The sequence below is a fragment of the Drosophila innubila genome, assembly GCF_004354385.1.
Source record: "Drosophila innubila isolate TH190305 chromosome 3R unlocalized genomic scaffold, UK_Dinn_1.0 2_E_3R, whole genome shotgun sequence".
NCBI classification, from domain to species: Eukaryota; Metazoa; Arthropoda; class Insecta; order Diptera; family Drosophilidae; genus Drosophila; species Drosophila innubila.
This window is the reverse complement of record NW_022995380.1, coordinates 14,820,188-14,835,438: the sequence shown is the minus strand read 5'-3', so window position 1 is coordinate 14,835,438 and position 15,251 is coordinate 14,820,188. Positions and strand designations below refer to the sequence as shown.

The 15,251-nt window shown below is 35.8% G+C and overlaps 1 protein-coding gene across 1 annotated transcript; it reads right to left on the bottom strand.

Moving 5' to 3' along the window:
* Positions 1-3,595: 3,595 nt before the first annotated feature.
* LOC117791269 (dipeptidase 1) lies at positions 3,596-13,999 on the bottom strand. Its single transcript, XM_034630977.1, has 7 exons — positions 13,326-13,999; positions 13,203-13,272; positions 9,673-9,849; positions 9,504-9,588; positions 9,348-9,423; positions 9,118-9,256; positions 3,596-4,339 (listed from the first exon to the last, which is right to left on the bottom strand). The coding sequence occupies exons 1-7, from the start codon at positions 13,997-13,999 to the stop codon at positions 4,232-4,234; spliced, it is 1,329 nt and encodes a 442-aa protein (XP_034486868.1). The 3' UTR covers positions 3,596-4,231.
* Between the last annotated feature and the right edge of the window lie 1,252 nt (positions 14,000-15,251).

The window sequence follows — 15,251 nt, the reverse complement described above, 5'->3', positions numbered from 1 at the left end:
ATTCTCTTTATATTTTTTGTGCTCTTCAGAAAGATGGTATTGGGAACGGTAATGAATCAAAGCAAAACACCAACTAATATTTTCCATAAATTATACAACAAAATAAAATATACCCTCACTTAAATTTTACGATACATGCTTAATAAACTATAGGCAATTGATAATAAATTTGAATAGCAAATATTCTAATAAACTAAGCAAATGTTGAAAATTTAAATTGTTACAAATAACTAAGTTTGTTGACTTGGCACATCAATTTTACAACTAAAATGTAAATTTATTAAAATACTTAAATACTTTTATATTCATTCTTTTTATTCTTTTTTACCGCAAAGTTAGTTTAATGCTTGAGGATTCTTGTAAACTATTGAGATCGACCTCAGACTTGCAATGTCCCCAATTTTTGTTAGCTTTAGTTTCGCTTCGATACAATTGTGCTTTTTATTGCTTTTGGCTAAATGATGGCCTTTTGCCGAGTGCTGGCAACAAATGTTTAACAAAAGTTGTTGCCAGAATCAGTTTAATTTCAACTGCCAGCAAAATGATTTAGGAAAGACGCACGTTACAGGCAAACCAACTGCTGGCGCTGCCAAGGACATTGCTTCATACTGAAACTTTATTTCATTTAATTGAAATTTTATGTAAAACATACATTTCATTTGATGCATAGTTCCTTTCTTTCTTTTTTTGTGCTCTTGTGTCGCTCGTGGCAGCACACAAAATTGCGAAATGCCAAATATTTGCAAGTTTTATGAGCGTTTGAATTATATGGTTTTGGGGCATAGAAAAACTGCGGAGTGAGTGATATGGTGATATGGAAAACGACACCCTGAAAAAGGTAACGGGTAACGGGCAGCGGGCAGCGCTGCTTGACCTTTGAACAAAATGAGATAAATATCATGATTTTTCAATGCTTGAACTTTTGGCCACAGTGCACACATAAATTACACGACAAGAGGGCCGCGGGCGATATCAGTCGCTTTTTTATTGCAACTGAACTCGGTTGGACTTTTATCTTTAGCTGGGCGAATAAAATGAAATGAAATAAACTGCTTGCTTTTAACCAAAATGCATGCAGATAAGCACAACGTTGTTGCTGAATCGATTTATATATATACCGCGTAGTTACTGTCAGAAAGGGAATATACACGAAACTATTTTCATCTAATCTGAAACGGTAGAAAATTTAATAATATAGTTAAAAAACGAGTGTTATATTTATAAAAAAATTTGCTAACAGGGTATTTTTTAGTCTAGCAGCTGTCTTATTTTGTTGAGTAGCAGTCAAACTGATATTTTGCTTTGTTTTTAACAAATTGACAAGCGAACTCAGTGCACAGATCTGAGTTAACAGGATGGGACAGACCGACAGACGAGCAGACAACCAGAAAAGTCGGAAAGTAAAGGCGCCAGATGCAGGATGTGTATGTGGCACTGAAGTGTTTGTTGAGCGTGTGTTTCGAGTGCAATCAGCACGATAACAACAACGACAACAACAGCAAAAAAAAAAAAAAACAATGTTGTGGAGAATGAATTGAAGTTTCAGGAAGTATTTCAGTGTTGATGGCTCTTGAGAAGTCTTCCTCATGCACACAGAACACAACAACAAGAATCAAAAGTTTTCTTCGACACGCCGAAAATTTTATACCCTTGCCAGGCCGTATTCAATAACTTTTAAAGCTCCTTAAACACATTTATTATTTAAACAAAAGGTTAATTTGTGTCAAGAAGACACGCTAATAAACTGTGACTGCTTCGAAGTTGGCTATAAGTGAGCTTTCAATTTAAGAGGAGTCTTTAAATCAGTAAATACACTTACCTTTGACTGGTAGCTGCTATAATAAAAGATGATTATTTCAAGTTTTATGTATTTTTAAATTTATTTATATATATTTCTTTTTGTTCTGGCCACTTATGACATTTCCCGTAATACACTTAAGAATTTTAATTTATACCTTAACATAAATATTTATTAATTCTTGGTTATTATCCACAACTTTTTATGTAAACTTTACTTTAAATCTTACACATAATCGTACAATTTTTGCTCTTTATTCATACAAATATTTACAAGTTATTACGCTGTTTAACTCCTTCATTAAATCCTTTGGCTTTTTTTAGAGTTCAGCTGTATTCACATATACTATATATTTTTATGTTTATTTCATTTTGTTTATTTTTTTATAGGAGTACATTTAGGCTTATTTATTTGTAATTTGATTAAATCATTAAATTTATTTTGTTTATATGGCAAATTGTACAACTGTTTCAGCTTGGCTTCTGCTTTGCTGCAAATTCAGTAAAAATTACTTTAGATGTTCGTATTTTTATTTTTTATTTAGTATTAACTAATTAGTTTTATTTTGTTCAGTAGTTGTGTTGTTTTTCTGTAAACCTTTTTAGCTATTAAATAATCGTAATATTAATAATAATATATTTAATATAATTTTTGATCACATGTGTTTTTTGTCTCTCTTTTTTTGTGTTCTAACTTCACCTTGTTTCACCCCTTTTAAGCTGTAAATATGTTTCGGTATTTCTCATGTTAGGGCTGTTCATCGTTATAAGGAAATTAATTTTTAACGTGGAGTATATTCAAGTGTTTTGTTTGTAATTAACAAACGATATTCTGGGAGATTCTAAATATAAAAAAATAAATAGCAACTCTATGATATTGTATCCCGATTTACCATTTATACCTTACGAAATCGCCAATGTGTTAAAAAACATGAGTATATGTATATATGTTTATGTATGAATATGCTTGTTCCTTTCGTGGATCTATCATAAACATGTATAATTTGATATTTTGGTATTGGTTCAGCTTATCTGTTTATTAGTTTTGTTTTACAATCCCTTTTAATCTGCTTTTAAATTGGTTTGTGAACTTAATTGCAATTTTTTTTCTTTGGCGGGTTAACATTGTTTGGATGTATTAATTATATAATATTTAGTTGAATATTGATTAAAAGTTAGAACAAAAACTTTATACAAATTGCCAACCGATGCTAAATGTGCTTATGCCGAATTTGTCGAAATTGAATATGTGCGCGTGAATAGCTCTGGCTAATTAATTCTTTAATTTTAATTAACTAATTAAATGAAATATCGTGGCATAGTTTGTGATTAAATTAAACTGTAGTACGTGTATGCATTCAAACAACACTTTGTGTAATTTGAACCTCTATTTAATTATCAAGTGGCTAATGAAGGGCGCACGTTTTGATTCTGTTTTTAATAGCTTAACTCAACAAGAATTCTATTTATTGAGCTTATGTTAATTCTTTTAAAATGATTCAAATCTATTTTAAAAACATATTTCAGAAATTATTTTTAAACTACTGGCACAACGTAATTCAAATGAATCTGTAACGGGGTTTTTAATTAGCCATATAAATGGTATGACTATAATAGACATATTTTAGTTATATTACTACATCTTTAATTCTAGCATTTTCATAGAAAAAATACGCAATGGAAAACTATTTATTCAATTGCCTGAAGGAGGACTTTATCCCTCGATCTTTCGTTTTTTACTGTCTTGTTTGTTTATTATTTTGAGACTTAGGAGCGATTCACTTTTCTTATTATGTTGTTTGATTAGCCAGCATTTGTCCGATTTTTTTTTTTTTGCTTGTGCGTTTTCTATCTTGAATTTTGCCTTACTCCTTTCCGGTTTAACTATTTGCTTTTCTTTTTTTACGGGTCCTGCTGCTTTACTAAGTGCGAAAGATGAAAGTAAACATGACAATGATATTTACACAATGTTAGCTGAGCTATGGTAACCTCAGTTTTGTAGATACTAAGAATGAATGAGGGGGATATGGTGGGTGTCTATCAGTGTGTGTGTGTGTGTGTGTGTGTGTAATATTAGGCTCTATGCCACTTTGTATTTGTTTATGTTCACTGCCAGCTGCGCACAATGTTGCCAAGCAACAGCTGCCATGTGGAGTCTGAGCGATTGAAAGTATGTGTATGCACTAATACATACGTGCATCTGTGGGTGTGATGACACACATACCTATGCACACACAAAAACACACAGTGAAAACAAATGTTCTCATGTAAGGACGAAAAAACTTTGTCAATTAACCTAAAACAAGTTTCACTTTACAACACGTACACTTAACATAATTTCTTGTCTCTTTATTGGCCTGTGAGTTTTAGAGTGTTAGTGTGAGTGTTGTGCGTGTTAAGTGTATTGTTTTAATTTGTACATATGAAGAAATTATCACGTTCTTGGTCCTTGATAGCGACAGTAGGATCTACCCATAATGTCCTCGGCTGGAATTGACTGATCAATGGGTTGAACTCGCAATAATTCCATTTGATCACGCACCTAAAATGATACATAAAACAATTTAAACAAGTGTGAGTCGTGCATAGATTAGATTAGGCAACAACTGTGAACCGAAACTAATGAAAATTAATTGCATATGCGAGCACAACTTTTGTATAAACAATTCGAAATTCTTAAGTTAACAGCCGGGCAAAGTTTTTGTTCAATATTCAAATGGAAATGATGTTGATTTTGTGTTGAACTTTGAGTATATTTGCTTTCGCGTTATTAATTACTCATATATTCAGTTTCTTGGCGTTAAAGTCATTAGATTTCCCCAAGGAAGTACATCCATTATTCTAATTAAATAACTGGAATCTTAACTTATAGAAATGGGTTATTAAAAGTCTTGTTTTAACAAATTTAAATATCATATGCATTGAGAACTTTTCTAGACAGATATTAGTTGAAAGTTCTCTTCAAATGTCTTCTAGGAAAATACATATCATTTATTTACATATAAATATTATGTATCATTATTCAGTTGGCACATTATTTTCCTTTTGTTAACTCCAATCTCGACTTCTTTCTGTTGCAAGCTACTTAAAAAGTAATCATATTCGTATTAAATTATTCATATGTAAATTCTGTAGCATAAAGGCATTCAAAATCCTTATTGGCAACGCATTGCGAGCATTCGTCTCGCAAAGGCCTTCTAAGCCCACTTTTAGGCTCATTCTAGCCGTTTTTGTTTGGCCAACTTAGTGTGTGTGCTTTGCACAAAGTTTGAAGCACATTTTATGCCCAGCAAAAAGTACAGAACGAAACGTACAATAAAACAAAATATATGCAAAATAAAACACAAAAAATGTTTTGTTTTTCACACCAAACACCTTTTGAGGCCGTACAGCTGCGATAAAAGGGACGGCAAAAGAGAGAGTGAGAGAGAGAGAGAGAGAAGGAGAGAGGGACAGAAAAGCAGAGGGCTACGGCAACGACGCGTCGGAGAGACGGTTGGTGTTTTGGGTGGCAGACAGGCAACGGCAGCTCACTCGGCCCATTTCCGGTGCTTTGTTTGCGATATAACAATCGAATTTACGACTTTTTTATGAGGCTTTATGTGAGCGCCCGCCTGCCACATACAAACAACAATAAAACGTCAGCTTGGCGAAGTCTGTGGGACCAGTCATTGCACTTTTGGGCCACGCCCACCCGCTTCCACAAGTTCTTTTGTGGCTTTGCCTTTGGCATCGCTTTTCCGGCCTTTGAGCTGCAGAAATTAAAAGCACAGCTCACAGTTACATTTGAGTGAGAAAAGTTCAAAGCGAGTATGCTTGTTAAAGAGCTGCGCCATTTTATGCCAACTTAATCAATTGTGAGAAGGTCAGTCCGAAACACAAACACAGACTCATTCATACGCACACACACACACATACTCAGAGACGCGTGTAGAATATAGCACATAGTATGTTGAGACCGGCATAGGATATTTAAATGAATTTGTCTCGCACAAATTGCTGCCATTTGCCGGGGACTTTGCCCAACGCCGCCACTTGGACTATGTGTCGTGCCAAATGCCTTTCCATGCTCGCATTAGATACTCGTATAGAAGGCTAAAATAAAAGATACATTTACACAAACACAAGCAGCCTCCATCCACATTCACATCCACAGCCTGAACAGCCTGGACTGACACAACGGCCTCTGCTTTTGTCTAGATAAAAACTGGCGTCAAGAAAATTATCATGTTCATGGCAATGGCTGCTGGTCCTGTAATATCCTTCCTTACCCTTCAGCCACTCCGCTTCTATTCCTCACTCCCCCACATCCCTGTCATTTGTGGTTGTTGTTGTTGTTTCGGATCGCATTGAAAAGGCGCCACAGCATGAACAGAGTGACATTCCCACGAGCAGACTCAAATCTCTATTGCCCTAATTTCGCTTATTTTATACGACACACTTATGGGTTAATGGTAGCTGTCGGACGTTAGAATAAAGTCGCTGTACTTAACGTTAAGGCAAGTCAATAATATACAGTTTTAGAGGCCATATTAATTAGTATTTCATATTTACAAGATGCTTAGTTTAATGAGTTGTTTTGATATTTGCGTTGTTTGAAATATAGCCGCTATTAAATGGCATTTCAAAATTATTCATTAAGTACCTTTGCGAAATTTTGGTTAAACTATTCACTGGAAAACCTATCATACTCAAGAAAGGTCCAAGATCCAGTGCGTTTTTAGCATGAAAGGGTATTTAATAAGTGTGCGTGTGTTGAATAGATGACAATCATCAAAATGGCCTTTTGCCTAATTTCTATGACTTGCTTAATTATTACAACGATAGCACAACTCCCCACTTATACAAGGGGGAGACTCCCAAGTGACCTATGGGGTCCTAAATACCCCAAGGAAGAGCATTAAGCGTCTAATAATTGAACATTTGAACTGGTTTTTGTGTACATTTAACTGTATTACAGGCGACGTTGGCTGTGATAATATATTTCATTTCAAAGTAAGGGCAATAACCTCGATAAAAGAGGCATGCATAACAGTTGCTTTGATTTTTTATTAAGCATCTCACTTGGGACTTAACGAGAAAAAACGTTAAAGAATAATAAAAAAGTTAAATAAAATATAATACAAGTAAAATGAGCAAACATTTTTAATTACTTTTGTGGCGGAGTTAACCAAAATAAAAAGCGGCATCAAAGAGTATAACAATTTAACAATACTTAATGAGCATTATGCCGTATAATAAACAGCAGTAAAACAGTAAAATATATATGTATGGGTTTATATTTACTATGTGTCTACATACCCTATATTACAAGCGAAAGGGTTATACTGCATAGTGAGTAAGTAAGAATCTGAAGAGTTTACAGCTGGCTTGGCCATCTATTTGCAACTAACAGATAGTAGTGAGTATCTCACGGTAATGCACGCTTAACAATAGTTTTTTTTACTAGTATTTCTTTATTTTTTTTTAGCGATGCTGAGTGCAAAATGCTATAAAAACAAAGCGATTTTAATCACTCGTCCAGTAAAGTAGGCAACAGTTTTTAATGCCATATCCATTCGCACTCTCGTTCTCATTACCATTTCTTTCTTTCGCATACACACTACTAAGTAAGTCTGTATATACAAATGCGCATTGTAATCGCATAGAGAGCCATTGTCGGTTGTAGTTAGCTTTTTGTGTAATGCCCAAAGAAAAAGAAACGCAAAGGCAAAACTAATTACAATGTTGCAGGCAGATAAGGCGCCGGAGAGTCACCGTCCGAGTTCGAGTTCGAGTCCGACTGCGAGTCCGAGTCAGAGACAGAGTCAGGGAACTAAAGAGAATATGATTAAAGTTGGCTAGCTCGAGACAAGCGCTAAATTAAAAATGCTGCGGCATCTCTTTTTGGTGAGGCGAAACTTATGGGGGTTTTTATAATGAGTAAAAGCAATAAAATGTTCACCATAACAGCAACGGTTCAAGGGGGCGTATGATTTATATTTGTTATTAAATCTTTAAATGACCATAGACACTGAGCTATGAGCTGAGTGTGGTCTGAACTCAGTTAGAACTACACCCCAGCATTTTAAATGAGTTTTTTAACTAAAGCAATTTAGAAAGAAAAAATTACCAACTGCTTCATAGAAACGAGGTCGCCGTAAGAATATTATTTAGTTTTAGATGTCTTGATGAGCATAATTTATAGCTGTGAACTGTATTTGTTAGTCGAATCAATTGGAATTTATATTAAATGGCCAAAGTCTTTGGATCATAGTTTGGGCTTTAAATAAAGTATACGTCAATTTAAAATAGAGATTATGTCTTCATATACTCTTTTACATAATTAAGATAGTCTGCCTAATAGCTCTCTAAATTCCAGCATTCCACTCGATTTGAAATACCCTGAAGTACACATGGAAATACTTGGCTTCCACAGCTGCCCAACAACAATTTGAGCTAACGTTTAACCAAGCACCCATTCGACTGCAAAACAAACCCACTTGGAATCTTTGAATGGTGCTACGCTATTGAGTGGCATTTGAAGTGAATAGTGTAACTTTCTCAAAGCATCTCCAGCAGCCATACAAAGCGTGGCAGGCAGGCATTGCGTATTGATTTAAATTGATGGCTGCTTGAGTGTATCCGAAGCATCGAAGCTCATCGCATAGTGTCAGCAGCAGAGTAGCAGCAACACGAACAGCAGAGGAACAAATAGTACAGCAAACAGTGTGATCCTGGCCAGCCAAGCAGACAGCAAACAAGCTGACCACATCCTCAAACAAACTGCACCAGCTTCTGTTCTGTTCTGTTCTATTCTGTTGCCGGCTGCCAGGATGTTGGTCATGCTCATGTATAAATATCGGGATAACCATTTGAAAATCCTTTTAAAATTATTTTACAACTTGCGTCTTTTCGACGCCAGAAAGTCCCAGAGTCATTCGGATAGTTCTTGTCGTTTGGTTTTGGCCTGCTTTTCTTTCCGCACGAAGTATGTGCAAATTCCATTGCAAAGCCACATTATTCTCTTTATCCTTTTTAAAGGAATTTTCCAAGTGCAATAACAAGCGAGCCAGAGAATGCAGACAGCGAGTGCACAGTGCTGCAGCTCGACTCCCTTTTGAGTTATCCTGGGGATGCTGAACTAGCTCAACGAAATCGCCTCAACATGTTTTTTGTTTGCAGCTTGAGACTGAGAGATGTGCTTTTGTTTGAAGCTGTGACTAAGCCCTAATCTGCAGGTAGTATACACAACTACTCAAAAGCATTGAGAAACGTTGCCAATGTGTGCACAATGAACAATGGAATGCCAATGGAATATTGTACATATATTTAACTCACCGCTTCGACTTCCTTGAAGACGCGTATCAGATTGTTGCCAGCCAGCTTGGCAATATCCCCCTCTGACCATTTATCCGACTCGAGCAAAGTTGCAAACAAATGCGGATATTTGGAAACATCCTCCAAGCCTTTGGGTACACTGAAAACGTAGCAAAATACACATGAATAAACACATTAGTATATCTCGAATCGTAGCTAAAAAGTGGCAAATATAAAAAATAAACACTTACAGATTGACACCATCGTAACCAGCTCCAATGCCTACATGGTCAATGCCAGCCACCTCACGTATATGGTTTATATGGGCTGAAAAGTAGGTAGTGAAAATGGATTATATATTTTTTCTAGGAATAGACGCCTATTTTTCTATTCTTTTTAACACCTACCCACAACATCGTGCAGTGTCGCCTGTCCCGAACAGCTGACAAAGTGCGGATAAAAGGCAACCATAACCAGACCGCCATTAATGGCCTGCAAAGTAGAAAACCTCATTAGATTAATGTCAGGATAATTGGCATCCAGTTGGCCATGGCTGTTGCGAATACGTATACGTACAATGCGCTGTAGCACATGATCCGGCACATTACGGGAACTATTACATATGGCATGCGCCGAGGAGTGCGAAAATATGAGCGGGGCACGGGATGCGGCCAGTGCATCCAGCATTGTTGGTACCGACACATGCGACAAATCAACAATCATTCCCAAGCGATTCATTTCCTTGACGACAAGCTAAACAGGAGTCGAATAAATAAACGGGAGCTTATAAAATATTTACAAAATATTTTCATTGTTATTATTGTTAGTAAATAAATCAATAATAAACACAAGATCTCTTGTATGCATATTTCACACAATTGATTGTTTCATAAATAAATTATTTTCTTTAAATCAATTTCGTCATAAAAACCTTGTGTTATTTGAAGGATTTATTTGTATTTGACCAACATGAACATTGACTCTCGATATTTTCATTATCGTACACTAAAAAGTTTTTGCATATCTATTTTCTGATATGCACTGTGCAAAAGAGTTTGTCATTGTATAAATTCTACTTTTATTATCCCATCATAATGAAATTTATATAATACACAGATAAAAAGAGTGGTCAGATTTTTTATTTCAACTAGAATATTTGACATTTTCCGGTTCTAAGCCATCTGTCATCCAATTTTCCATACATACCCCCTGACCTTTTTTCGAAAACTTTGATCTCTCATAACTTTGTCAAAACTCAACCTTTTTTCTATCGGCATGTCATTTAGATCATGATTGGCCTTTTAATTCAATCTGCATTCAAATTTTGATCATCTGGAAAATTTGACATTTTTTCGATTCTAAGCCATCTATCATCCAATTTTCCATACATACCCCTTGACATATTTTCGAAAACTTTGATCTCGCATAACTTTGTCAAAACTCAACTGATTTTCAAACGGAACGTCATTTTGATCATGATTTGGCCTCTAAAATGATTCTGCATTCAAATTTGTATCATCTAGAAAATTTGACATTTTTCGATTCTAAGCCATCTATCATCCAATTTTCCATACATACCCTTGACATTTTTCGAAACTTTGATCTCATAACTTTGTCAAAACTCAACCGATTTTCAAACGGAATGTCATTTTCATCATGATTTGGCCTCTCAATTCAATCTGCATTTAAATTTGTATCATCTAGAAAATTTGACATTTTTTTCGATTCTAAGCCATCTATCATCCAATTTTCCATACATACCCCTTGACATTTTTTCGAAAACTTTGATCTCTCATAACTTTGTCAAAACTCAACCGATTTTCAAACGGAATGTCATTTTCATCATGATTTGGCCTCTCAATTCAATCTGCATTCAAATTTGTATCATCTAGAAAATTTGTCATTTTTTCGATTCTAAGCCATCTATCATCCAATTTTCCATACATACCCCTTGACATTTTTTCGAAAACTTTGATCTCTCATAACTTTGTCAAAACTCAACCGATTTTCAAACGGAATGTCATTTTCATCATGATTTGGCCTCTCAATTCAATCTGCATTTAAATTTGTATCATCTAGAAAATTTGACATTTTTTCGATTCTAAGCCATCTATCATCCAATTTTCCATACATACCCCTTGACATTTTTTCCAAAACTTTGATCTCTCATTACTTTGTCAAAACTCAACCGATTTTCAAACGGAATGTCATTTTTATCATGATTTGGCCTCTCAATTCAATCTGCATTCAAATTTGTATCATCTAGAAAATTTGACATTTTTTCGATTCTAAGCCATCTATCATCCAATTTTCCATACATACCCCTTGACATTTTTTCCAAAACTTTGATCTCTCATTACTTTGTCAAAACTCAACTGATTTTCAAACGGAATGTCATTTTGATCATGATTTGGCCTCTAAAATGATTCTGAATTCAAATTTGTATCATCTAGAAAATTTGACATTTTTCGATTCTAAGCCATCTATCATCCAATTTTCCATACATACCCCTTGACATTTTTTCGAAAACTTTGATCTCTCATAACTTTGTCAAAACTCAACCGATTTTCAAACGGAATGTCATTTTCATCATGATTTGGCCTCTCAATTCAATCTGCATTTAAATTTGTATCATCTAGAAAATTTGACATTTTTTCGATTCTAAGCCATCTATCATCCAATTTTCCATACATACCCCTTGACATTTTTTCGAAAACTTTGATCTCTCATAACTTTGTCAAAACTCAACCGATTTTCAAACGGAATGTCATTTTCATCATGATTTGGCCTCTCAATTCAATCTGCATTCAAATTTGTATCATCTAGAAAATTTGTCATTTTTTCGATTCTAAGCCATCTATCATCCAATTTTCCATACATACCCCTTGACATTTTTTCGAAAACTTTGATCTCTCATAACTTTGTCAAAACTCAACCGATTTTCAAGCGGAATGTCATTTTCATCATGATTTGGCCTCTCAATTCAATCTGCATTCAAATTTGTATCATCTAGAAAATTTGACATTTTTTCGATTCTAAGCCATCTATCATCCAATTTTCCATACATACCCTTGACATTTTTCGAAAACTTTGATCTCTCATAACTTTGTCAAAACTCAACCGATTTTCAAACGGAATGTCATTTTCATCATGATTTGGCCTCTCAATTCAATCTGCATTTAAATTTGTATCATCTAGAAAATTTGACATTTTTTCGATTCTAAGCCATCTATCATCCAATTTTCCATACATACCCCTTTACATTTTTTCGAAAACTTTGATCTCTCATAACTTTGTCAAAGCTCAACCGATTTTCAATTGGAATGTCATTTTCATCATGATTTGGCCTCTTAATTCAATCTGCATTTAAATTTGTATCATCTAGAAAATTTGACATTTTTTCGATTCTAAGCCATCTATCATCCAATTTTCCATACATACCCCTTGACATTTTTTCGAAAACTTTGATCTCTCATAACTTTGTCAAAACTCAACTGATTTTCAAACGGAATGTCATTTTGATCATGATTTGGCCTCTAAAATGATTCTGAATTCAAATTTGTATCATCTAGAAAATTTGACATTTTTTCGATTCTAAGCCATCTATCATCCAATTTTCCATACATACCCCTTGACATTTTTTCGAAAACTTTGATCTCTCATTACTTTGTCAAAACTCAACCGATTTTCAAACGGAATGTCATTTTGATCATTATTTGGCCTCTAAAATGATTCTGAATTAAAATTTTGATCATCTAGAAAATTTGATATTTTTTTGATTCTAAGCCATCTATCATCCAATTTTCCATACATACCCCTTGACATTTTTTCGAAAACTTTGATCTCTCATAACTTTGTCAAAACTCAACCGATTTTCAAACGGAATGTCATTTTGATCATAATTTGGCCTCTCAATTCAATCTGCATTCAAATTTGTATCATCTAGAAAATTTGACATTTTTTCGATTCTAAGCCATCTATCATCCAATTTTCCATACATACCCCTTGACATTTTTTCAAAAACTTTGATCTCTCATAATTTTGTCAAAACTCAACCGATTTTCAAACGGAATGATATTATTATCATGATTTGGCCTCTTACTAACCTTGCCGAACTGTGAGAGTCCACCGATATGTGGATATTTTCCCGGTTCGTCAACTTTGCAGCAGTCCGCCCTGTAAAGAGTCCAATGAATCCTGCATCTCTATCAATGTCTAGTACCACTCACCAGGGTGTGTTGCAGGTGTGTGTGAGTGTTAGATAACGAGCGCCCAGTTGATAGAACATCCGGAGTACGCTCAGACTGGTGCCAATCGCATGACCTCCTTCGACCCCAATGAGGCTGGCTATTTTTCCAGTGCGATGCGTCTGCTCTATCCCCGCTGCGGTGGTGACTAGGGCCATGTGGTGGGGATAGAGCAGCACGAGACGTCGAATCAAATCGATTTGCTCCAGTGTCAACTGCACCGCATCCAGATGCTGTGAGGAGCAGGGCGCGTAGGCGGACCAAAATTGGGCCGAGACCATGCCCTCTTTGAGACGGCGTAGATCCGTATGACTCCAGGCACTCGATGACCATGGGGCCAGTTCGCGGAGATCGCCGCCAAAGTGAAAGTCTTTCAGTTGATTCTTGAGAAACTTGCGTATATTCCAGGGCAAATCGTTGTGGCCATCGATCAGTGGCACCTCCTTCAGCACGTTGCGTACACGCTGCATGCGATAGTCGAAATCTCCATTGCCGTTGTTGTTGCCGTTGTTGTTGCCGTTGTTGTTGCTGTTGCCGCCGCTGGCGCTGCCGGTGGCAACCACTGAGCATTTCAATATGGGCAACACCAGTACCGGAAAGTAGACAAGCGTCAAGAAGTTGAGGCCACAAACCTTTGGCAGCTTCCTCGATTTCATTGCCCCCAGGAGCTAGCAGCACAGCACAAGCCACGCAGCACTCACATTGATGATGTTCGTCTTTATAACTGAAAGTAAACAAATTACAATCACAATCACAATTCAAATCACAATCGAAATCAAAATCAAAATTGCAGTTAAGAATGGAGTTGAGTCACAATAGAAGTGGGAGTACATCAAAAATGGTATTGCATGCGCTTTCGATTTGTTTGCTTAGACGCCCCTTGGATGGATGTCGTGATTGAGCTATTGAAAGTTGTTGGCAAACAAATGCCATAAATATAACGCCCATGGACTTCTGGTTCGGTTTAGCCCATGCCAAACATAAATAAAACTTTTCATATTTATTTCCAGAGCCAACTTCGATATCGAATGCATAAAAATGCACAATAAAAATGCAAAAATTATTTATAGCAAACTTTTTGCTAACGGATCAGCAACACAAAAAAAAAGGCCAACACCGAATTTAAATAGTTTCCACAGTGGGGCAAAAGTTCACACAGCGACACCAACTGAATGCCGAAAAGAGACAGCAAAACTACTTTCCATACAATTCGGGGACTTTTCCTCTTGGTTGCGACTTTACTTTGACGACATAAACTTTTACTCGAACTGCAGGTGTGTGGAGAAGAGGCGGGGTAAGGTTACTAACTAGAGGAAAGAATATGAAGGAAGGGAAAAGAAGAAACTATAAGGCTAAGTGTTGAAAAGAAACTGACGCCAGATTTCAGAATTGGGCATGGGATGTAAGTGACATATGAGTAATCCGCAGTTTTTGACAGTCCCGGATGGGTATTGACTAGCTCTCTCTCTTTCGCTCCTTCTCTCTCCTTCCTCCCTCTAGGTTCGCATGTGTAAGTGTGAGTGTTGGGGGCACCTATTCTATTTGGGCAGCAATTGCCATTTAGTTTTTACAATTTTCTTTGCAAAACTCAAATTAAACTTTCTCCCTAACAACAACAGAACTCAACGAAACTAAACTAAACTGCTCTAATAGTTTTTAATGCAAAAGTCAACTTCCTCGATAGCTAAGGAAAACAACAGAATAAAATACCAACTCAAGTATACCAACAATAAAGTTTATGTCTTTCATGGCGACGAAACGGGTTTAACATAATAATTTCTGTTTTGTCTGAATCACAACTTATATCGAATTTTAGCTTAAAGAGCGCATTAAAATGTTTGCCAACTCGACTAGTGAATATCCTGTAATCGGACTAAATTTTATTTGAATTGTTAATCGTTGTGATTT

Excerpts from the sequence above, each read along its gene's own strand:
- LOC117791269 (XM_034630977.1), bottom strand. The coding sequence starts at position 13,999 with ATGAAATCGAGGAAGCTGCCAAAGGTTTGTGGCCTCAACTTCTTGACG. Across the intron at positions 9,850-13,202 it reads GACTCTCACAGTTCGGCAAG|CTTGTCGTCAAGGAAATGAA; the intron begins GTTAGTAAGAGG and ends ACTCCTGTTTAG. Across the intron at positions 9,257-9,347 it reads GGTTACGATGGTGTCAATCT|TGTACCCAAAGGCTTGGAGG; the intron begins GTAAGTGTTTAT and ends CTACGTTTTCAG.